The 24,534-nt window shown below is 40.0% G+C and overlaps 2 protein-coding genes across 2 annotated transcripts; both read left to right on the top strand.

Annotated features, from left to right (window-relative positions):
* Positions 1–1,672: 1,672 nt before the first annotated feature.
* On the top strand, positions 1,673–7,960 carry ppp1r7 (protein phosphatase 1, regulatory (inhibitor) subunit 7). The gene is made up of 10 exons (XM_004542676.5): positions 1,673–1,816; positions 2,515–2,610; positions 2,788–2,843; positions 3,058–3,123; positions 3,312–3,442; positions 3,545–3,707; positions 3,863–3,979; positions 4,064–4,168; positions 4,279–4,365; positions 5,077–7,960. Exons 1-10 carry the CDS (start codon positions 1,708–1,710, stop codon positions 5,251–5,253), a joined length of 1,107 nt encoding a protein of 368 aa, XP_004542733.2. The 5' UTR covers positions 1,673–1,707; the 3' UTR covers positions 5,254–7,960.
* A 2,306-nt stretch (positions 7,961–10,266) lies between these two features.
* ubxn7 (UBX domain protein 7) lies at positions 10,267–24,520 on the top strand. Its single transcript, XM_004542677.3, has 11 exons — positions 10,267–10,379; positions 14,149–14,302; positions 14,611–14,675; positions 14,809–14,874; positions 15,022–15,134; positions 17,327–17,473; positions 20,198–20,288; positions 20,755–20,885; positions 21,216–21,723; positions 23,301–23,380; positions 23,514–24,520. The coding sequence occupies exons 1-11, from the start codon at positions 10,274–10,276 to the stop codon at positions 23,673–23,675; spliced, it is 1,623 nt and encodes a 540-aa protein (XP_004542734.2). The 5' UTR covers positions 10,267–10,273; the 3' UTR covers positions 23,676–24,520.
* The last annotated feature ends 14 nt before the right edge of the window (positions 24,521–24,534 follow it).

Below are 24,534 nucleotides of genomic sequence, written 5' to 3'. Positions count from 1 at the left end.
AAAAAAACCAACAATAAAATCTGATGATGATCAATCAGATTACCCTTATGAGCTAGCAGCTGGTGACAGTGGGAAGGAAACACTCCTTTCTAACAGGAAGAAACTACCAGCTGAACCAGGGGGGCAGCCATCTGCTGTGACTGGTTGGGGGTCCACAGGGTAGACAGATAAAAGAGGTGAGTAAAGCAGAAATGCTCAATGCATCATGGGATATGCATTTGGACTTATTTTGCAGTATGCAACCTTGCAGTGGAGGGGATCCTGATAGTCATACACTTTGACCTCACTGGCGCACATGATGGCAAGGTGGGGTAATATCTCACAAAGGAGTCTTGGCACTTTAATGACCCTTGCCGTAATTCAGAATCGTGGCTCATATGACTTTTAACTAATTACATGATGACAGGATGTGTGAGTGACTCAGAACCACCTCCAACAGGACTATCCCATCTGGGACTCTCCTACTAGAAATGAAACATCTTCATAAATCAAAAAGAAATCCAGGTGCCTTCATTTCAAGCACTTGGCTACCAGGAGCTGATGACTAAGAACCTACAAAGACATACAGTGCCCTAAAAAGACATGTTTCTTCACGTTCTTTGTTTCTTTTTCCCCCCTCTTTTTTTCCGCATATTTGTCACACTTAAAAAGTTAAGATCATAAAACAAATTTCAATATTAGATAGATATAACCAGAGTAAATACAAAATTAAGTTTTTAAATGATCTCATTTATTAAGGGAAAAATGCTATCCAAGCCTACCCAGCCCTGTGTGAGAAACTAACTGCACCCTTATTAAATCATGAATTAACTGTAACTGAATTAACACATTTTTTTTGAAAAGTGAGCTCAATTTCACTACATACCGAGGCCTGATTGATGCCAGACCTGCTGAATTGAGAATATACTTAGACAGACCCTGTCAGACAAAGTGAAGTAGGATAAGATTTCAAAAAGCAACACACTGTGTCAAACTCAAGGAAAACATCTTTAATACAGTTATTGGTTGCAATCTAAAGAAACAGCTGACAAACAAAGCTAATAACATCTATCAGTCTGAAAGGGGTTACAGTGCTCAAATTAACCAACATGTTAGGTGTCGTGCTGCTGCAGAACAGTAGTAACAACTACCAGACCTCACAGTCACAGCTGTGCTGCTGCTGCAACCACCAGCTGTGGAGAAGGAGGAAGCCACAGAGGAAGATGAGATTAACGTGGTAAGAAAATAGATGAAGGGACATAATTAGGAAGGTAGGATTCAAGGATTCAGATGAAATGAATGGCTGCTCTGATCATGAATCATTGCTAATAGCTTTTAAATGTGTAGCTTTTAATTGTCCCATGCTGCAGGGCAACTAAGAACTACCCCTACAACAACTGTACCAACCTGATGCCAGGCCCAATTGTTTTGTCCCAGTCCAGCTCTAACTGCATGTATAACATCTGCTGAACAGATTTTTTAAAAAAGAAAAAAAACTGCACTGTGCAGTCTAACAGTTTTATATTCAGGTGTACCGTGTGAAATCCAATAAGTTACAGAATAAGAGAGGAAATAAAAACAGCTTGCATTTGAAATTTTAAACTGAATAATGCAAGTTCAACAACGGTACTCTTTTGTCAACTAGTAGTGTTACATTTATGTCCTGAGTTATATAAACCTTACCGTATAATTTGTTGATGCTCGTTTCCAGCGGCCTTCAGCGCCCCCATGTGGCTGATGTCAGTGTATGCCTCCACTGGATTGGCTGCGCGGTTGTCAGGAGTGTTTACAGGAAACATGGCTTCCCTGTCTGTTGGAGAGCTTCAAGAAATGGAAGGTGAGTAGCCAAATTTTCAATGGTGCAGCCGTGTTGTGATCGATATAGCTTGGTAGCCTGGCGGAAATTTGGATAAAAGAGTCTTTTTTCATCTGAGCACGCTCCTTGATGTTTTTCTCTTGTGACTAACCAAACCTTCATCCTTGCTTTGCTAGCTAACAGGCTAATAACAAGACGCTAGCTGACGATATTAATTTAACGTCAGTTCATGCTATCTTTATAAAGGCCATCTACTGCGGCGTTTCAGGGTATGTTGAGTACCCCATAGTCATAGACGTTTATTTGTTTCCCCGTCCATGTAACATGTTTCAGATTCAGCTCGTAAAAGCTGCTAGCTGTGATACAGTCAGCAACCTAGCTGGCTAACGTGCTTAGCAATGTGTGTGTTCAGTAGGTAACGCGCGTTCAAACTGATTTAAAAAAAATGAAAATAAAGCTGGGACACATCCCGCAACATATAATACTAATAGATAAAATCCGTTGTAGTGCTTTCACATTTTTCCACGCATTTTTCCACAATTTGAGCGCGTTGCAGAGCACAGAAATGTGCACTATCACGATCTTGTGATAGTGGAGACAGAGGGTGGCTGCTCCAGATAAACCTGGGCTTGGCATCATCCAAATGTGTGTGTGTAACCAGTCGGAAGCTGTGAATCTTTGTTGAGGTTTTGAGGCTCTCTTCTGTTTGCGTATTGTAGTGGACCGGAGGGGAGAGTCTGAGGAGTCTGGTGATGATGAAACCAGGAGGAAGAGCATCAATGGCGATGTGGACCCTAATCAGCCCACTGCTACAAGTAGGTCATCATCACCTCCTACCCAGCCAATAAATGTGTTTTAGTTTACAAATTAGGCATGCTGCTTGTGTTATTTTCTCACAAAAACTTTCTTAGATAAAATCTTTATGTGACAATATGTTTGTGATTGCAGTGGATGCTTTAATTTAATTTCATTCATTCTTGCTCATATTAAAGGTAAAGAAGAGTCTCCTGTTGACATGGACACCATAACTTTGGACCCTGAGGAAGAGGTCAGTTTAAGTTTTGAAGAACTTGCCTTTCATCTCTGATGACTTGTTTTGTTTGGAGTTTAAGAAAGTGAAGATTATAGTGTTAGAGTTCATATTAACAGTGATTTTTGGGATTTACAAACTTCTGTGTGTAAATCTGTATACAGGTGCTGTACCATAATGGCTAGTAACCATAGACTGCGTGATCTCTTATGGTGTCTATATTTCTTTCTAGGATGTCGATCTTGTTCACTGTCGTATTGGAAAGATTGAAGGACTGGAGGTGCTACAGAAGGCTAAAGTAAGAATTATTTAGGTGATCCTGTTGGCAGCAGTGTCATTGGCGTCTGAGGTGTTTTATTAGCATTTTGGTTTCATCTGCATTTTTAAAAAAAATATTAATCTCTAAAATAAGGACCTGTCACATGCACTTTAATTCTGCTCTTGATGGTATCCTCTGTTATTTTTGCCTCTCCTCTCTTCACGCAGACACTCTCCTTACGGCAGAACCTCATAAAAAAGATAGAAAACCTCGACAGTTTGAGTGCCCTGCGAGAACTAGATTTCTATGACAATCAGATCCGCAAACTGGAGAACCTGCACAACCTCACAGAGTTGGAGTAAGTGTGACAAAACTGTGATTCTTACGTAAGCCTAAACAAAAGTCTAAGATATCAAGGTATATTTATTCTGAGAGGGACTGTTGTTTTGCCAACCCACAGGCAGCTTGACATGTCATTTAACGTTTTGAGGAAGGTGGAGGGTTTGGAGCAGTTGACTCGGCTGAAGAAACTTTTTCTGCTTCACAACAAAATTAGCAGCATTGCGAATCTGGAGCACCTCACAGGTCTGGAGATGCTGGAGCTCGGCTCCAATCGCATTAGGGTGAGATACGAAGGGACTGTGCTGCACTGAGAAATTGTTTTGAACTCCTTATGTAAATAATGGGTTTTGTTTGCAAAATATAAATGAAGATTTGTTGGAAAATGTAAGTTGTGATGTGATTTTAAAGTGTTGCCTCAATGTTGTTGTGTTCACAGGTCATTGAAAACCTGGATTCACTTACATCTTTGCAAAGTTTGTTTCTTGGCACTAATAAAATAACAAGGCTTCAGAATCTGGACGCTTTACACAACCTGACTGTTTTAAGCATCCAGGTATCATCACGCATATTCATCACTTGATTACAGTTGCACACGCTCCAGGCAACCAATAATCATTGGGTTTGCATTTACTTGCAGAGCAACCGGATTACGAAAATTGAGGGGCTTCAGAACCTCATCAACCTGAAGGAGCTCTATCTGAGCCACAACGGCGTTGAGATCATTGAGGGGTTAGAAAACAACGTGAGTTATAAGCTTTAAGGCACACATTTCCAAGACACCTAAAAGAAAATGGGGTTCCATACTGTTGAATTGTGCAAACATGTAACAGCAATGTTTGTTTTTCCGAACAGAAAAAACTCACCACCCTCGACATCGCAGCCAATCGAGTAAAGAAAATAGAAAACATCAGCCACCTGACGGAGCTGCAGGAGTTCTGGGTACAAATAGTTTGTTTGACATGTTATTTAATGTACAGCCTCAGTACAGACAGCCCATTTTTCACTGCTGACAGTTTGACAGAAGAAGAAAAGTTTCTTAGAACATTAACAAAATTTAACGTCGGCATGCATTAAAAGACAACCATCATCAAATAATTAATTACACCTTTGCTTGTTAATAAAAATGTTGACATTGTGGGTAGAGAACCGATAGAAGAGATCCTGCTGAGGTGGAGGTATGCGCTGAAGAAAAGAGGAATGAGACACCTGGGAGATGGGTAGAAAAGTGAAGATGCAAGGAGTAGAGGCAGTGAAGGTGGATGGGTTTAATTCCCCTGGGTCAGTTATTCAAAACAACAGTGCGCAGAGAGGTGAAGAAGAGCGTGGAGGCAGGGTGGGTGGATGTAATGAAGGCGGACATCCAGAGGGCTGGTTGGACAGAGAGCAAAAATGACAAAATAAATGACAGAAAATTCAAAGTAAGACATAATTAGTTGAAGTACTCGTGTATTTGTATCGCATAATTTTTTTGTTGAGCAGCACATTTAAAATGAAACTTTCTTAAAAGTCAATTTTTGTTGCTACGTTCAGTGTGTTGCTCTTTAAACAGTGGGTCAGTACAAAAAGTTTCAAAGTGTAGTTCTTATATTGTTATGAGTTAAACTGATGGTGCACCCTCACTGCTCTTGTTGTTTTGTAATATCTCCTCAGATGAACGATAATCAGATAGATAACTGGTCTGACCTTGATGAGTTGAAGAACGCCACTTCTCTGGAGACAGTCTACCTTGAAAGAAACCCTCTACAGAAGGATCCACAGTACCGGCGAAAGATCATGCTGGCACTGCCCAGCGTACGCCAGATCGACGCCACCTTTATCCGCTTCTAAGCTGCAGCGTACGATTTACCTGCCAGCTTCACAGTGTTCTCCCTCACCTCCCTGCCTGTCCTGCCTACACAAACAACAACCTTTGGAATCACATTGGCCTCACTCGATTATATAGCTGCGTCACACATTCCAACATATAGCACACCCACTGCTCACTCAACATACATGTATGCATGTATGCACTCATTCAAACCTTGAATCTGTACTTTTGTGTGGAAGCTTTTATTTATTAAGGTGGACCTGTGAAAATGAAAAACTACCATACACTCATTTCCACATTTTTTTTCCTCTGCACCCTTTTCCCCCCTTGTGTTGTTTTGCATTTGGGATGTGCCGTTTTCATTCATGAAGTGGAGGAAATTATGAAATCAGTCTTATTTATCACACTATTGAAGTTTCACTGTTATTATAGCAGAGGAATTCTTAACATTGGAGGCATTGTTGTATATTTAAGGGATTTTGTGAGTTTACTTCTTTCATTTGGGCGGAGAAAGGCTGGGGTTTTTTTTGGGGGGGGGGTTGAGACATTAAGTAAAAGAACAATTCAGCATTAAAGGGAACGTCTATAACATAATAGAAGCTGCTTATGTTAAACCTTGGGATATAGCTCACCATTGCATTCGGCCTCAAAACTGTTCCACACTTAGTACCAACTGTGACAGTTTGAGAAGCCTCTAAAACGAAGCTCACTGTGCCATAATGACATCATGCTGACTCAGAGCAGCGCAGTAAAGGTGCAGTTTCATCAGTCCTTTTTAAGGAAAGCGGATCCTTTACGGCTTGATTTACCATTTTAATAAACTGGTTCTATTACTGACAGAAGGGGGATTTTTATTTTTATTTTTTGATGTCCAGCAGCCTTGTCTGTTCCTTGTTCAGAGATTTTACAGCTTATAGATCCATTTGCTGATTAACAAGAGTGACCTCTGCAGTAAAATAAAACTCATGAGAATGTAAGAACAATTAATGTGTCCACAATGATGGTTTTGTAATCGGTGGTGCCGTCACTTTTTTAGTTTATTTTTATTTTTTTAGCCTTGAATGCATCACTGATTACTATGACAGCGTATTAGGGCCACATTGAGAAAAAACAAAAACGTTGTTGCTCATTTTGAGAATAAAGATGACATTTCGAGATTAAAGGCGAAATGTGGAGATTACCGTTGTTGTTTTGAGACCAACTGCCACGGTTGCACTACCCTTTAAAAAATGCCTTGTTTACATGAGTTAGTGAAACAAATTGTGATCAAACATACATCCTCTTTATTGGACGAGAGTGTAACCACTGGTAACCTCACATCTGTCCACTGCCGGTCATTTCGTGTTGTACAAATCAGCTCTTCTGAGTTTGTGTGTTTCTGTATAAACTTTTCAACGTCCTTAAAAGAAATCATTTCCTTCCTTGTTACTCGATTTTACTAACGCAGGGGGTATAAAAACCATGATAGTTTGTCTGGAAACAACTGTAACCTCCACATTTTGACTGTTTTTCTCAAAATGATTGATAATATTTTTTTCATAATGTGGCTGTAATACTTCATAGATTAAAGCTTGGTGATTTCTTTGGCTAAAAAAAATGCTCATAAAGTTTATTTGAACCGATAAAATCTAAATGTAGATTTTTCCTTCATTTACATTCTACTGGCTGGTTTGATCTCATGATAACTAATGTAAGATAGACTATTAATGCTGCTGGTACAGACAGTCTTTATAAACTACTAAACTACATTCAGCAGATGTGTGAAGACACTGCATTGATTCATTTGGCATTTAGGATGGCTTCCAAAAAAAAAAGAATTTCTGTGTATTTATTGACAACATTTAATACAGGATTTTCTCAGATCAAAAAATACAATGACTGCCTGGAACCAAAGTTAATAGATTACTCTTTGGGTCTCTTGTATATAGTACTCCTGTATATGCTTGAGTGCACTTGGTTTTATCCCTGGTACAATTAAAATGCGATGCATCTTTTATATGAAATATGAACTCCCCACCTCAGGGCTTTTAAGTTCACACATGATTACAGTAGAGAAGCATCAAATTTATGTGCATTAAATGAGAAGTGCTAAACGAAGTGCTCCCTTTGCACTCATAATTATAACCTGATTTTATTTGGATTCATTGGAAACCTTTGAATCGTTAAAAGTACCCTGAGTTGGCATTTAAATCTCCCACTGTAGCCTAAAACCCACGCTGAAATGTTGGTTTCTATCGTAGAACAGCTGTTTATTATGCTTATGATCACAGCCTTTTTAAATCCAGTTGCTTGTGATCGTGAGCATAAATTAACAGTAGAACAATTATCAGACTATCAGCACTGACGTTCTTGCTTAATTGAAATGAATGTAATGTTATTTTTATATTCAGCTTGACTGAAACTGGCCAGTGGGGTTGAAAGTATCACGTTGTGTATTTGTAAATAGAGTTTGGACATGCCATGATGTAGAAAGTCAGTTCCACCATCACCTTCCCTTTGTAAAGTGACATTCTTTTTCCTCTTGTTTTGTTTTCACCCGGCAGCACAACAGATTTGTGCGAGATACTTAAGATGACATGACTCTGACTGGTCACTGAGGGAGCAGCTGTTCAGATTGCTGTTTGCTCCTTGTTGTTAGGACTGAGTCTTCAGGTTTTGGGCTTGGTTGATGCCGTTTTCAAACTGAATGTATGAAGCAAATAACAATAAAATGACACTACTTAAGAAGCGGGTTTGTTTAGTTTTAATTTCAAAGATAAAGAGTCTCATAAAGCACAGTGTGAAACTTGATTCACCGTCAAATGATTATGTACCTGGGTATTAAAGGATCCTTTATTATGACAGCTGCTTAATAAATTAGATTTGCTACATTAACAGCCAAAACAATAACAACACACTATGAAACCCCGCAGCTCATCATCTGTCTGAAACAAGCTGTTTTAGCTGCATGGCCATTTAAGCCAAACTTTGGGTCTCCTGTGTATTAGAACTCGTCCTATTGGCTGCCCCCAGCAAACAGACGGTTTAAATCACAGGTGGGTGGGGCTTGCTATGCTCACATTTTAGGGGACATCAATCGTGAGTCATCATAGAGACTCAAGAACAGGAAAATATATAAAGGGACTGCTTTTGCATACGAAACGTTGGCCATGGTTATTAGCAGTATTTGTCTTTTTGCATGCATTATGTATGTATCTGACAATAAGGAAAAGCATAATGAATTTCTTTTAAGTTAAAGTTAATGGACTTTGACTTTAAACAAACTTAATTCCTTGAAAATCTAGATACACTCACCTGCCATTTCATTAGTTACACCTTAAGATACACCTTGTTAGTTCCCTGTTTTCTTTCAGATCTGCCTTAGTTATTTGTGATTCAGATTCAACATGATGCTCAAAACATCCTTTAGAAATTTTGGTCCATATTGACATGACAGCATCACACAGTTGCTGCAGATTTGTCACCTGCACATCCATGATGTAAATCTCTACTTCCACCACATTTCAAAGGTGCTCTATTGGATTGAGATTTGGTGACTGTGTACGCAGTTTGAACAGAGTGAATTTATTGTCATATTCAAGAAACCAATATGAGGTGATCTAAGCTCTAGTCTTCTATTGTTCAATTTGCCCGTACGAACTCTTATCTGACAGTAGTGGCACCCGGTGTGGTCTTCTGCTGCTGTGGCTCATCTGCTTTAAGGTTTGACGTATTGTTTATTAACCCTAGAGATGGTTATGTAGGAAAATCCTAGCAGATCAGCACCTTCTTAAATATTCAGACCGGCCTGTCTAGCACCAACAACTATCCCATTTCTTCCCCATTCTGATGGCTGGTTTAATCTTCAGCAGGTAATCTTGACTTTGTCTACATGTCTAAATATGCTGAGTTGCTGCTATGGTACTGCTATTGGCTGATTTTGGTATTTGCATTGACAAGCAGTTGAACAGGTGTACATAATGAAGTGACTGGTGAGTGTAGATGAGTGTAGATATGTTTACTGAATTATGACCAGGTAAATTATGAATTATGAAATATAGCCGTCTACACACAACATTATCATATGAATAACTCTGTGTCTAGAGCACAGAAAATGTAACTCAGTTTCTGAATATGAATTAAAGAAAAGTTTATATTTTTAGCAAAACAGCAGGAAAATAAAGATAAATTTTATTAACTTTTATTACTAATGCAATTCTACACTGCAATCATCGAGTCCATCCTCACCTCCTCCATCACCGTGTGGTACGCTGGAGCCACTATCAGGGACAAACAGAGACTGCAGCGTGTTGTGCGCTCTGCTGAGAAGGTGATTGGCTGCAGACTCCCATCTCTGCAGGACCTGTACACCTCCAGGACACTGCGGCGTGCAGCCCGGATCTCAGCTGACCCTTCTCACCCTGGACACAGTCTGTTTGACCTGCTCCCCTCAGGCAGGAGGCTCCGGTCCATTCGCACCAGAACCTCTTGCCACAAGAACAGTTTCTTCCCCTCTGCTGTTGGACACATGAACAATAACCACATGATTGTCCCCGCCACTAACACATGACCCTACGCTGTGTCACTGCATCATTTCATGTTTGGCACTGATCACCACCTGCACTCATGTATATATCTTTCTACGTAGCACTCATAATTCTTATTCTCATGTATATATCTCATGTATATCTCATGCACATATCTTTCTTTCTACATAGCACTTTAATTCTTATTGTCTGCACTGAAGCACCGCAGCAATTTCCTAATGTTGTAAACCTCAACATCTGGCAATAAACCCATTCTGATTCTGATTCTGATTCTAATGTAAAAGGGCATATAATATAATATAATATAATATAATATAATATAATATAATATAATATAATATAATATAATATAATGTAAAAAAAACTGTATAAAATTCCAACACGTATTTTTTACATAAAGCCATCAACGGTAATTGACTTTAGATCATTAAAACTACATGACCCAGAATGCAGCACTATTGTTACGCATGGGGTCCGCGTCGCGCCGGGCAGGGGAAAAATTACGACTTTGCGCATGCGCCTCATCTATGTTGTTGTTTGTGGCGGTAAGATGGCGGCGCTCGGAGATACCTCAGCTCCGGGGGTGAACGGGTTAATACAACAATTCACAGCAATAACAGGTAAAAATAACATTTTAATTAGCGTTTATTTCACTCAGTGGATTTTTGTGCTCATATAGGAACACTTCCCTCGCCGGGTAAATCTTGAAATCCGTGCGCAGATGAGAAAACGGGCGTTAAGTGTTGCTCTTGCTCCTGCGCTGCCAGTGGTTTGCAGAGGGGAAAAAGCACAGGCAGTTATCAGCTAAACTCAAGTGAAAGACTCGGAAAATGAACCTTAAAGCCGCCAGCTTTGAAACTTATTTTTAATCATCACTTAAAAATGTCTGTTTTTCTTATTAGTGCTCGTTAAAGACACAATCTCGCTAACCTAGAGCGGTTTGTATGCTCTTTTTTTGCGTGGCGTGTTGCTCGATAATGTGGAATGGAGGTCGGCTGTTCAACATTTCCCTTCTTCATCACCACCAGCCAGACTTCATGTTGTTGCTGTCACTATGCCTCTGACTGTGGCCCCAGACACTATTTATTGGTCACAACCTGAGGACTCCGAGTGTCATCGCAGACATTATCTATAGTTTATCAGCACTTTGACACAGTGGACGGTGTTTTTTAAGTTATTAAGCGGCAAAGAAGAGGGAGACTCTGTTAAGAGGCTGCTACTTTATACGGACATGCGCAGTGCAGACCAGAATTTCATCGTCGCCCCGCGGCACTCCGCTTATAAATCAGGTTCATTCAGATGTGGAGTGTCCAAATCACTGTCACGACGTTGTGGACTGCCGCCATGTGTGTCGTTAAGGCTTTTTGCATTGTTCAGGTTTTTTCGCACATTTCCGTTTATTTACCAAACATCGCGTTGTATATGCGGAGCATTTCCGCCCACTAAACCTTTTCTGAACTGAAACTGAACTGTCATGCGGTTGTTTGGCGTTAACTCATTTCACTATAGTGATAAAGCGTTAGTTTAAGATGTGCTTTGTTTGTCCTAAAAGTTGGGGAAACTCACTAAAACAAGTAAAGCATTTTTTCCCATTTAAAATCAAAATAAATATAAAAGGTAAAATAAATGTGTCCATTGTCAAAGTGACATGTGGTTGCTTCTGTGACCACATATACGGAAAAACAAGTAATCAAATACTAAGATATTCCAAGGTTACCAAGTACTACTAGACTATGTTGTCACATGATAATAAATGGCATTTAATCCCTTGAGTGAATAAAACACGTGTGTATGTACTCATAATGTTTAGTGAGCTGGTTATAACTTTACTTTGGGCCTTATGTGGAACAGTTATAGCATAAGACAGAAGTTTGAACATTTAAGAATTTTTAATGAGGTCAGTGTTGCTGTTTGCCACCCTCTGTGCTTTGCTTTCACCCAGTTATATGATTTTATTCATACTGCTGACAGTGTTGTGAAATTATTGGTGAGGTTTGCATAAAGCAGAAAAAAGACTTGATCCAGTGTAATAGAAAAAAAAAGCGGACAAAAGGTTCACTGTCACGAGTTTGATGTGATGCTGGTGACACCTTGGTGCATTGGTTAGTACCGCTTTGGAATCCATCCTTGGTACTCCAGCTTCCTCTAATAGTTCAAAGACATGCTTGTTTAATGGTGATACTAAATTAGCGCTAGGTGTGAATGTGATGGACTGGGAACATGTCCAGTGTGCCCTGCCTTTCTATGAAACTTGGGATAGGCTCTAGCCTTATGTGACCTCACAAGTAGAAGATGGATACCTAGACTGTGATATACCACTCTCAGAAAAACATGAGCATTGTAATATAGCAAGTAGGGATTAAGGAAAAATTGATAGAGCGAAGTATGATGATATTTTGTGTAGTGATGTTGTGTGAATACAGGGACGCTAAATATTGATATTGTATTAAACAAGTTTAAATACCCTGGGAATACTGCAAACAAGGGGGCTGATCTAATGCACCATCATCCCGAGATAACATTAGCCAAGCAAAATTAAACTAAATCAACTGAACTGAAAAACTATCTAACACTGGTGACACTTAGCTTGACAAAGCAACTACCTAATTCACAGCTAATGGCTAACTCAAATGAGTAAAAATAGGACAGCGGCTTCCTTGTATATAAAAATAATGGCTGTATTTCATATTTTTCTAATCTGTGACCACAACTTGTGCTAACTAAATGTTTATGGCATTGGTGATTGCACGGGTTGCCTGATAGGTGGTAACTTTTTTGCAAACAGTAACAGTCTCACCTGGACTGACTGCAGTCAGCTTCAGAGAGATTGTTGGAAGTTTATGAATAATTGCGTCTAATTTATTCTCGTAGACCGATTGCTAACATGTTGCCATCGGTCTGAATGAGTCGTCAGCACAGCTCGAGGAGGACTGAACTGGCTGATCACTGGTTGTATTCTGGTAATATTTCTCACCCCAACTGGTTGCAGCAGATGGCCGCCTGGTTCTGCTGGAGGTTTCTTCCTGTTAAAAGGGAGTTTTTCTTTCCCACTGTCGCCAAAGTGCTTGCTCATAGGGTGTCATATGATTGTTGGGTTTTTCTCTGTATGCATTGTTGTAGGGTCTATCTTACAGTATGAAGCACTTTGAGGCAACTGTTTTTGTGATATATTAATAAATTCAATTAAAGTTGAATTATGAACAGGAAGGTTGCTGAGTGTAACTGTTAAATGTTCATTTCTGTGTATATACACAGCAACAGATATGTGATTTTCAACAAATTGTCACAGGTAATTGCTGCATTAACCAAAATAGACTGCATTTAGTTAACAACTTGACCCCAATTATTCGCAGACCAAAAGCAGACTTATGGCAACATTAATGCAGTTTTTAGTGACAGTGTTGGTTTGCTTGACAGTCTTTTATAGAAAAAAAATTTTTTTTTTTAAATGTTTTATCACACTAATGTAATTAGGACCTGGCCAATAAAGTTGTTGTTTTTTTTTTTAGCACAGATACCAATATTTGATTTTCAGCCAATATTTTGTTTTGTTTAGGCAGTCAAAACAAAAAAATATTTGTGATGTGTGGTTATTTATGATTCCCTACTAAGATAATATCCATCCACCCATTCGCTTCAGCTTATCCTTTTCAGGGTCACGGGGGGCGCTGGAGCCTATCCCAGCTGTCATAGGGCGAGAGGCGGGGTACACCCTGGACAGGTCACCAGTCTGTCGCAGGCCTAACACACAGGGACAGACAACCATTCGCACTCACACTCACTCGCACATTCACAGCTAGTGGCAATTGGGATTATCCAATTAACCTATCCCCACAAGCTGCATGTCTTTGAACGGTTGGAGGAAGCCAGAGTACCCGGCGGGAACCCACGCAAACACGGGGAGAACATGCAAACTCCACACAGAAAGACCCCAGCCACTAAGATGGGGGCTAAGATAATATGACGATGCATTTTAAAAATAAACTTTTATTGTCATGAGAAGTGGTAGATTGCTCCTTGTACTCTGCCCATCTCTGCTTAGATTAGCAGGTTGTTGTTTGCGGTGATTCAAAATTAAGTTGCCATCAGAAAAAAAGCAGAGTGCCCTCTAGTGGGAAAACTATGCAACATCAACACTCATAACACGGTGGAAGTGCATTTTGTTCATTTTGACTTTATTCATTTTTATTTATCAGCATCTATGAGATTTCCAATACGGATATATTAGCAAATACCTTATAGCTGCTGGTTGAAAATATCGGTCAGCTGATATTTGGCTCTGAAATACAATGTGCCACTATGAAATTCTCAATGTTATTTGTTAATCTGTAAACATTTGTGAACGCATTGTGCTCATGGTTAGTGCCTACATATCTAACTCTCTTCCAGGGGCCACAGAGAGCGTAGGAAAACATATGCTGGAAGCATGCAACAACAACCTGGAGATGGCAGTGACCATGTTCCTAGATGGAGGCGGGATTGCAGAGGAGCCCAGCACCAGCTCCAGTTCTGCAGCGTCAAGCAGCAGAGCGCCCTCTACAGAGTAAGCTGTGACTTTTCTCCACAAGCCTAGGTCAGACAAAAGTAAAACAAAACCCACAGAGTTAGTTTGTCTGTTTTGGTCATGTTTTATTTCAAAAATGGAAACTTCTCAAATTTTCTGCTGATTGTTTATCCAAGCTTAGAATCTGTGTTTACCACAAGCTGACATGAGACGAAAAATAGCATTCGTTTCATTGCTTCCTTATCATACTAAATGTTGATTGTTTGTAATATGATTACAGATCTTTTACAGCTGATTGCTTGTCTACATAAATAACTCTGTATATGTTGCCTTCATGCCTTCCTCAGTGAAGTGCGGGCTCCAATTCCTCAGAAGCAGGACATATTGGTGGAACCAGAACCCCTTTTTGGAGGTATGTTGTTGCTTTTATTTGTCAGTCCTGCTTAAGGCAAAGAAATCTTCATGTAGACTGCCAGCTGTCTGTAAAGATGATGATGATTTTTTTTATTTGTTTACTTATTTATTTTTTTATTACATATATTCAGTGCCAAAGCGAAGAAGACCTGCTCGATCAATATTTGATGGTTTCCGAGACTTTCAGACGGAAACAAGTGAGTATTTTCCAAAATGTACAAGTTAAAGCAAATAAAATGTGGTAGTGCTGTTTCCTAACAATCACCATTAAAAGTCTGTCTCATATTTCTGTTGTGGCATCTTAACTTCCAGTAATGAGTGAATGAATGTTTTTCTGTTCCTAGTCCGCCAGGAACAGGAGCTGCGTAACGGTGGAACAGTGGATAAGAAACTGAGCACCCTGGCAGACCTTTTCCGTCCTCCCATTGAGCTCATGCACAAAGGCAGCTTTGAGACGGTGAGGAGTCACTCACAGGACACTGTACCCCACACCTTTATTCAGCCTGTGTGAACTTTCAGCCAAATTTTAGATGATGACTGAGTAGGTAGATGGTGAAAACCTGCAATGTCATGCTTCCTTGCTTGTGATCGCACACCGCTAATGCAAAAACCTGTTCCCAAAAAAGTTGGGAGGACTAAAATTTGTGTAAAAGCAGATTGCAATGATTTGGCATAACACCAATTTGACTGTTTGTAGTGGAAGAAACATCAAATGCTTAAAATCAGAAATTTTCTCATCTTCTGGAAAGGACACACTATGTTTTTCTCACTAGTTTGACTGCTTTGAAGGGGCAGTTACTTCAAAACAGCATGACCCCCACCTAAAGAAACACTGGGAAATGCTGGATGATATATATACAGGTTTTAGGCCAAAATATGCCACCATTAAGGGGACTTAGGGAGTTGGTGCCAAAAATAGATATTTATAATTATTTAGAATATGTACCAGTATCATTTCCTAAATGTAGGCCGATATAAACAAAGACAGTAGAATTTTTAGCATAGTTGCAAAGAAAAATTAGATTTGATAAAAGTTCGACTTTATTTGACCTTGGAGAAGAGGTCAGAGGTCAAAGTAATGTGATGTTGAGAATCCCAAAAGATCATTGCCTTTATTTTTTTTACATTGTAAATATACCAGTAAGAAACCTAGGTCGTGTCCAAATTCATGGGCTGCATCCTCCTGAGGACCTGGCATTCGCAGTCTACGTGGGCCGGGTCCTCAGAAGGTCGGGTAGGCCGGAAGTAAACGGCTGTGAAATTGGACGGTCTAGCCTTCAGATTTGCGACACCGCTGTCTCTGTGGAGTCTAATTAACTTAGCTGTCTGCTCCTTGCTATCTAAAATATAACAGGACACTGGTGTAAATTCTCGACCATCTCACACGTCTGTTTAATCAGTTTTCTGTTTGACGTTTATTCAGCTGTGTGAAAACCAAGTAGGAACCCACCCGGGGAATTAATAAAGTTTTATTTTACCTAATCTAATAACTTTAATTTCAGCCAAACCGATTTACTCATGAACAAATAAAACACCGAAAAAAGCCAAACAATAACATTTTTAGGTTATCTAAGTATATTATATTATTTTTAACCTGAGTAGCGAAAGACCGTGGTGTTCTGAAAATGATGTGCCGGGAGTTTGCCGTTCTCGGCGGCTCTAGTGACCTAGCGGCTTAGCTCCCAGTTAGCTATCGAGCTGGTGGATAACAGACGTCTCCGAACACGTCAGACAACTTTTGCAAATATGTGATATCTTGATAAAGCGAGCAGATATTTGAAGTTTACACAGCTACATTCTCCCCTGAAAATATGTTAAAAGTTTGTTTTGTGACCCAGAAAGAGTAATAAGAACAATATTAAAAACTTAGTAGTGGCCGCCATTGTTGAAAACTGGAATTGGCTGGGCCGCGCTATGAATTCTGGTATATTGTGGGCGACGATGAATACACCCAACCCATCCTTCAAATTCGGAGAGAAGGAGGACACATTTGTCGGCTAAATTCGGAGGAGTCTACGAATTTGGACAGCCTTCGTCACGTCGCTGTGACGCAATTGGCCTACAAATGCGGCCTCAGGAGGGTGCACCCCATGAATTTGGACACCCCCATAGTTTTAAATATCTCTATATAGAATTATTATCACTTTGACCTTCAGATCATTCTATTGACCTTGAAGGAGAGGTCAGAGGTCAAATGTGACATATTTTAAAACTTTATAAACTTTTCTATATGTTGACAGTATTTACCACAATATTCAGAGTCACAGTCACTAAGTCTTTTAATGGATTGTTAACACGACCCCACCCCTAATTTTTTTTCATCAGAATTCATACAAAAAAATTCAATAAAAATTTCATGTACACACAGAATTACACATAACGACACACACAAGAATGAAGAACAGAATTTTTCGCTTTCAGCATTTGATTTGTAGTCTTTGAACTATTTCCAGTTGAAATTAAGGTTTCAGTTCATTGTAAATAATCTTTTTTCTTAGTTAATTTTATTATTTGTTCTCCACCAAGCAAAAGATATGTTTTGCGTTTAAATCAAAACTTGCAGACTTAATGATTTCCATCATAAAGTATATTTGTCTTTGTAAATCGTGAATTCCCTCTAATTCCATATGTCTTTCTTTACGTTTATAGGCTAAAGACTGCGGACAGATGGAAAACAAATGGCTAATGATCAACATTCAAAATGTTCAGGACTTTGCCTGCCAGTGTCTGAACAGAGATGTGTGGAGTAATGATTCAGTGAAGACCATCATCAGAGAACACTTCATATTCTGGCAGGTATGAGGTTTTAAGAGCGCAGTGTGGTGTTTTCTGTGATGCATGGCGTTATTCGTGAGGGAATTTATTTAGTCCATCCATCCATCTACAATTTGGTAGTTAGGTGTTAGCACCATCATCTCACAGCAAGAAGGTCCTGCTTTTGAATCCACTGGGTAGCTCAGGCCTTTCTGCATGGAGTTTGTATGTTCTCCTTGTGTGTGCGGGTTTCCTCTGGGTACTTGCTCCTACAGACCAAAGACATGCATTTATAAAGTTTGGGTTTTTTGTTCTACACAGGGTATAAAATGCTTTTTTAAACCTGTAGGATATACTTCTATGATGCACGTTATATTTTTCCCATGTATGGACAAAATTTAACAATGGTATAACTTCAATTGCAGCTCAGTGTGTAGCAGTGCCACAATCAACACCTCTGGTTTATGCTACCAGAGCACTTAAATACCACCCTAATTCTTGCAATGAATACAGCAAGCCAAGCCAAAAAGTACATCAAGCCTACATGTTCACTACAATAACGAACAGATGTGCCTGCTTCCGAGCAGTTGAGACCATCATGCATGTCTGCTGTGTGTAGGTGTCACTGCAGTCACATGCTGCTTATAGCAGATGGCAAACGACTGGCTCGTTCGTGGGTGGGGCGAGACAACTGCTGGCATGTCATATTGTAAGATGTGGATTATAGTCTTTAGAAAATGCAGTACTCAATGATCAAAGGTGTTTAAATTCTGTTTCGTGTTTAAAATTGCCATCAGGTGAATTAGCCATCATTGAGCAAAGATGGGAATAGGGCTGCTCGATTATGGCAAAAATGATAATCACGATTATTTTCACTGAAATTGAGATCACGATTATTTGACGATATTTATTTAACCCTTTAAGACCTACTATAGAACCAAGTCCACCAGAGCTTATATTATTTTTTTTACATGCTGTAGTGCCATTTGTGGGAGCATTTCAAGTTGCTATACATCAATACAACTGTTATAGCCCATATTTTAATAATATGTATGCATTAAGTCCATAGTAATTACATAAATTGCAAAAAAGTGCAATAAACTACAAAAAAAATTGAAAATTGCTTTTGTTTTGTTTACATATATTTCTACTTGGAGAAATTTAAGAGGTTTATCCCTCAAAACTTTAAATACAATAAAGTTGCAAAAAATAGTTTCCCACCACAGGAAATTTATTTTGAGTGTCTTCATAGTTTTATTTTGGAGATACAGCAATTTTTATGTACTGCAGGAAAAACAAAAAACAATCCTATGATGCAAATTTGCAAAGAAAACAGCAGGTGCATCATTTCACTGTGGGAAGTGTTACGAACAGCTGATAGGAACGGCAAAGCGTGTTTCTGGAATATTATGTTTTTGTTCCTGCAAGCGCTTTTTATGCAATTTTTGCAAAGCTATATGTGGAACGAAACCGTGACCGAGGACAAGCTGATGGCATCAGATGTAAGTACAACTCCTCCGGTTTCATATGCAAAACAAATTATTGCGCTAGCTTACACGGTTCAGGTTCTACAGGGATTTAAAAATAGTTACGCAAAACGGAGCGTGCTGCTCTGACCGGCTTTAAAGGGTTAACAATGACTTTTAAAAAATAATATAAAATAGTGTGCAACACCACTGAAGTTTTTTTTTTTTTAAACTCTCTTTTCAACCAACAGCAGTCACTCTCCAAATAACTTCTGCTTAGCTTTCCGAGTTTCCCTCGGGTCCTCTTAATCAGTGGTCTCCAACCTTTTTTGCGCCACGGACGGTTTATGCCCGACAATATTTTCACGGACCGGCCTTTAAGGTGTCGCGGATAAATGAGGGAGGGGCTAATAATCGGCTCAGTCATTTTTAATGATCGTTGAAAGCCCAGATCGTAATCGTGATTAAAATTCGATTAATTGAGCAGCCCTAGATGGGAAAGTGTATTTTTAGAGCTGTAAAAAACAACAAAAGACAAAAAAAAAGAAGCAGTTTTCCACGTAGAGGTAAAAGGTTGGTTGGTATTGGTGAGTGAGGCTATGCTTTTCTGTTTCTGAAGTGGGGTGTGCCTGAGTAAAAAGTAGAAAACTCTGGTCCTGTTAGCTCTAAAGGGCTTAAAGTGAGAGTAAAAGTTCAAAATAATGGGCTATGGAGAGGAGCAGCACAGTGGTGCAGCTGTTAGCCTCAAGATGGTCCCAGCTTGAGCCTTTTGGTGAAAAGTTTTCATGTTAAAATGAAACATAAATGCAGGGGTTCTTCCTTTTAAAAGGAAGTTTTTTTCTTCCTACTGTCACCAAGCACTTGCTCATAAGGGGTCATATACTGTAATAACTGTAGGATCTTTACTTTACAAAATAAAGTGTCTTCAGACGACTGTTGCTGTGAATTGGCGATATATAAATAGAAAAGAATTTAATTGAATTCCTCACACAGTCCATAGAAGACATGGATGTTAGGTTAACTGGTAAATCTAAATTGGCTGCAGGTGTGAATGTGAGTGTGTCAGTCTCTCTGTGTTAGTCCCATGGCAGACTGGCTACCTGTCCAGGGTGTACACCACCTGGGATAGGCTCGAGCCTGACTGTAACTCTGAATTGGACAAGTGGAAGAAAATGGGTGGATGATGGAGAGTTGGGGAGGGAGGTACTTTTCCAAAGCAGTCCACCCGTCTTTGCATTATGCAGTGTGGGCACACTTTAAGTTCAGTTTATATTCTATCGTTCATTTTCTCCCTCTGCAGGTATATCATGATAGTGAAGAGGGACAAAGATACATCCAGTTCTATAAGCTGAACAAGTTTCCCTACATTTCGATCCTGGATCCACGCACAGGTGAGTGTTTGTGGAGGGCTGATTGATGATGAGGGTTTGCTGATGTACGAACACACTCACACCATTGAGTTGTTTCCAGCTGATCAAGAAAACAAACAAATATGTGATTTACTGGCAAGATTAAAGTACAGCTCTCACTCTGAGAGGCTTACAGAAGCAGTTTTTATTATAAATGCAGAGGAAGATGATGTCTGCATGCATCATTTTGTAAGACATTAATAGTGTTATGAAAAATAATTTAAATGTCAGTAGTCTTCAAGTAGCTTGAATAACAGTGTTCATATCAAGAAATGGGATTAAAGCAATACTAAAGCGACACAATTGGCTATTATGTCACAATAAACTGTGTAAATCTGCAGTGTTGATCCAAACTGATGTGTGCGTCTCTCTCTCTTTTCTTATAATTAAATACTTAATTATTTCCTGCTTTTGGTGATCGGTTCTGTTCAAACCATGTTCACATCAGGTCAAAAAATGGTGGAGTGGAACCAGCTGGATGTGGCGTCGTTCCTGGAGCAGGCAACTGGCTTCCTGGCAGAGCACGGACAGCTCGACGGGCCATCCTGCCACGCACCTCCTGCCAAACGAGCTCGCTCTGTGGGTCTCTCATCTCATGTGTCACCTCTAATTCCCTCTATGTTTTTGCTCTAATAAGAGCTCCTCGCTCCTGCTGTGGCTCTGTTGGAATTTCCTCAGTCACACCTCTGATCAGTTTCAGAGGCATCTGGGATGTTTGTTAGGATTTTGCATCAGAGCTTCAGGGTTTGGATAAATGTCATGCTATGATCAGTATCAGCATATTTTAGTGCTGTGATATTTGATGTTGTCAGTGTCACGCAGCCATCCATATTGTTTAAAGTCTTTGTGTTGCTTTACTCAGATCTTTGTTACTTTTTTTAAACAATTGTACACTATTTTATCTTTTAGGAAAGTTTAATCGATGCCAGTGAAGACAGTCAGTTGGAGGCAGCAATCCGAGCTTCTCTACAAGAGACCCACTACGAGTCCTCAAATGTCCCCGAACCCCCCGATTCTCCTCGATCAGACGATGAATCTGATGCAGAGCCTTTCTCTGACAGCGAAGGGCCTTTCTCTGTTGACGGCTCAGACAGCGAGACGCCAGCACCCCATGAAGAGAAAAGTTCGACCGGCAAACACACTGCGACCCCCTCTGCAGCCACTGCAGCCCAGCAGCGTCTTCATCCTGATAGCTCCACTTCTTCCTACAGAAAATCACCGTACAAAGAAAACAACCACAGTCACAAGAAAGAGGAGAGCAAAAAGAACCACCTGGAGCCCTCGGCTCCCGGGCCTCGTCATCCCCAGCCTGATTCAGACTCTGGTGGGAATCACTGCGCCCCACTACCTGAAAGCGCAGGAACTTCGAAGATCAGCACCACCACAACCTGTGATGTGGACTGTCCTGAGGACAATGGTACGACAAATGAAAAGTATTTTAGGTTTCATGAGTGTGCGTGTGTGTGTGTCTATATGTCTGTTTTCGATGCAATCATAATAAGGTGAGCAGCAAGTTTGCTTTAAAAAAACAAAAGTCTAAAGGCCTTTGCGGACGTGCAAACTCTTTCCGAATATTTTGTGCACTAAAAGTTAATTTTAGGGCTCATCTATTCTTCAGTGTCAACTTATTTCACTGCATGAATTTGTGACTTTTGTTCACATTTGGAAAAATAAACAGATCTGCCCAGACAGACTACTGCACTGTAGTTCAAAGTGCATCAGTACTGAATATACAATGATATGGAAATCGTAAAATAATGCTGTTTAGCCACAGACACAGCGCTAGACACTGCTCCGGGTCAATCAGCTCTCTGAAATTATTTCTCTTCCTCCTCAGTTGTGGTTCCAACTCTTTCAAAAACAGCTCAAACTGTCCCGCTGACATCCTGAGATATTTACAGAAGCGGTCGTGGTGCTGCTTCAGCTCCTTGATCAAACCATGAAATTGTCCCTACTACTGTCTTCTCATGATGAATTTGATGATGTTCGTGTTTAGAAACATCAGGACCATCATCATCATCGCTTGATGTTAATGTCATCTTTTTCACGTCACTTTTTTTTCAGGCGAATTTTCTGCAAACTGCAATGCTTTCAGTGTGCATCTGCGTTACACCACAAGTTTGGATCCAAAAAATTAGCTTTTTTCAACGTGCTCAGGGTATTAAAGCCTTAAGGTGTCTTAAGAGCCCACTTATGCCAACACATAAGTGGGTGCTGCTGGACTGACTCCTTTTAGATCAATGATGGCCGTGAAGTCAGTCCTAGTCAGTTGAATGTAGACAGACCCTTAATCCTACTGTACTATTTGGTCCCTTTGGCTGGATTTAGCATTAGTTTTATTGCTGGAGTGTGTGTGAAGATTTCTATCAAAATGTGTACCATATATGACCAGTGAAGACTGGTGCTAAGCACTAGATTTTCTGACGGTTTCTACAGTCACATCCCTTGCAGAATGTGGTGGTTGTGTGTTGTTTTTACTTGGCGGGACCCAAGTGATAAGTATGTTAGTGGTTTCACTCATCTTGTCTAATTACAGTCTGGTGTAATATCTGTGTGCGGGTACCTTCTAGTGGTTGTAGTTCTGGAGCATAGACAGAAAAAGCAATGAATGTAGCTTCTGTGACGTCACCTATTGTTTAGTAAAGTCCTGTCATAAAACCTCAAGCCGAGCATTTTCCCCCGTTGCCACCCTCACCGCCACTCCACTAGTCCGTATACTGACGTCTCTACTGACAGCTTAATAGTGTGAAAGCGGAGCGTGACAAGGCTGCTATAGGACTGAGTCGGAGGAGTCGCCCTCTGCTGACCATTAAATAGAATGCAAGTTTAATGCAAGCGCACACAGTCGTAGCTGTTAATTCAAAGATCAATCCATTGTTTATCTATGTGATGTGTGTTTTTTATGCTTTTTGACCAGTGTGTTCTGGCATTTTTAAGTATAGTGGCTTTTCAGTTCTGACAGCATCATCTTAGTAACTGTTTTGTTTTTAATAGGTCCCAAAGCCAGGTTGATGCTCCGCTACCCTGATGGACAGAGAGAGCAAATTTCATTGTCTTCTAAAGCAAAACTTTTGGTGAGTGAACCCCAAAATCGCTGATATTCAAGTAAAATAAACAGTAGTACATGTTTATAATGCCTAATAAACATGGCAACATTTTTTTAAATCTTTTTTTCCCCTACCTTCCAAATTATACTCTCTCTTTAAGGCCCTGGTAAGACACGTCCAGTCTAAGGGTTATCCTAACGAACGCTTCGAACTCGTCACCAACTTCCCCAGAAGGAAGCTCGCCCACTTGGACTATGACATCACGCTGCAGGAGGCAGGGCTGTGTCCACAGGAGACTGTATTTGTGCAGGAGAGGAACTAGCCTTCCAGACACACTCACTTTTCGCTTGTCTGTATCTCTGGTAGACCTCACCCTTTCACCAATGATGTGGGATGATGTTACTGGCCTTGATCCCATAACCTTTTGTTCTGGAGGTGGCCCTGGTTTTTGCCAAGACAGATAAGGGTGGATGGGCTACTTTCACCGCCACTCCACTAGTCCGAATACTGACATCTCTACTGACAGCCTAATACCTTTGTAGTGCTCTACAATTGGCCAGTAAGGTTTAATGGATGCCAGCAGTCTTTAATGTTTTTAATAAACTATATACTCTGCTCTGAGGCAAGCCTCATTTAGCTTTCAACACTGAGGCATATCAGAACAGAATATATATCATATAGCTCGTCTTCAATTAAAAAATGAAAAAAGAAGAAAAAAACACAAATAATAGATCACTAATTGATGATGGGCCACAAGGGACTTGTACAAAGAGACTTTTACCTCTCAGAAAGGACATTAAATCAGTCAGAGTTTATTTTCTAGCTCTTCTTGTTATTTTCTCTACCTGGGACAGGTAAAGGGAGGCTCATTCTTGTTTATTTTGACCCAAATTTGGTCTCTCACTCGGTCATTGTTGAAACAGTTGTAATTATTTGGAAGGCAGGGGCGCTAAGAGGCCAGGTCCAAAAATTACAAAGTCGTGAAAATGTGTCTTTTGATACAGAAGGGAATGAATAAAAGGTGGTACATCTCATCAGTCACACCTACACTGTACAGAGATGGCTTAGAGAGACTGATATTTCGATGTAGTCATTGTTTCCTTTCTTTTTTTATATGCTGCCAAGAAAATATGCTGATGTTGAAATATAACCACCAGAAAACAAAAAGAGAGGTTCTGCTT

Source organism: Maylandia zebra, linkage group LG18 (genome assembly GCF_041146795.1).
Source record: "Maylandia zebra isolate NMK-2024a linkage group LG18, Mzebra_GT3a, whole genome shotgun sequence".
Taxonomy (NCBI): domain Eukaryota; kingdom Metazoa; phylum Chordata; class Actinopteri; order Cichliformes; family Cichlidae; genus Maylandia; species Maylandia zebra.
This window is presented reverse-complemented; position numbering and strand designations above follow the sequence as displayed.

Excerpts from the sequence above, each read along its gene's own strand:
- ubxn7 (XM_004542677.3), top strand. The coding sequence starts at position 10,274 with ATGCGCCTCATCTATGTTGTTGTTTGTGGCGGTAAGATGGCGGCGCTC. Across the intron at positions 17,474-20,197 it reads AACACTTCATATTCTGGCAG|GTATATCATGATAGTGAAGA; the intron begins GTATGAGGTTTT and ends CTCCCTCTGCAG. Across the intron at positions 23,381-23,513 it reads CTTCTAAAGCAAAACTTTTG|GCCCTGGTAAGACACGTCCA; the intron begins GTGAGTGAACCC and ends TCTCTCTTTAAG.
- ppp1r7 (XM_004542676.5), top strand. The coding sequence starts at position 1,708 with ATGTGGCTGATGTCAGTGTATGCCTCCACTGGATTGGCTGCGCGGTTG. Across the intron at positions 1,817-2,514 it reads AGAGCTTCAAGAAATGGAAG|TGGACCGGAGGGGAGAGTCT; the intron begins GTGAGTAGCCAA and ends TGCGTATTGTAG. Across the intron at positions 3,124-3,311 it reads AGGTGCTACAGAAGGCTAAA|ACACTCTCCTTACGGCAGAA; the intron begins GTAAGAATTATT and ends CTCTTCACGCAG.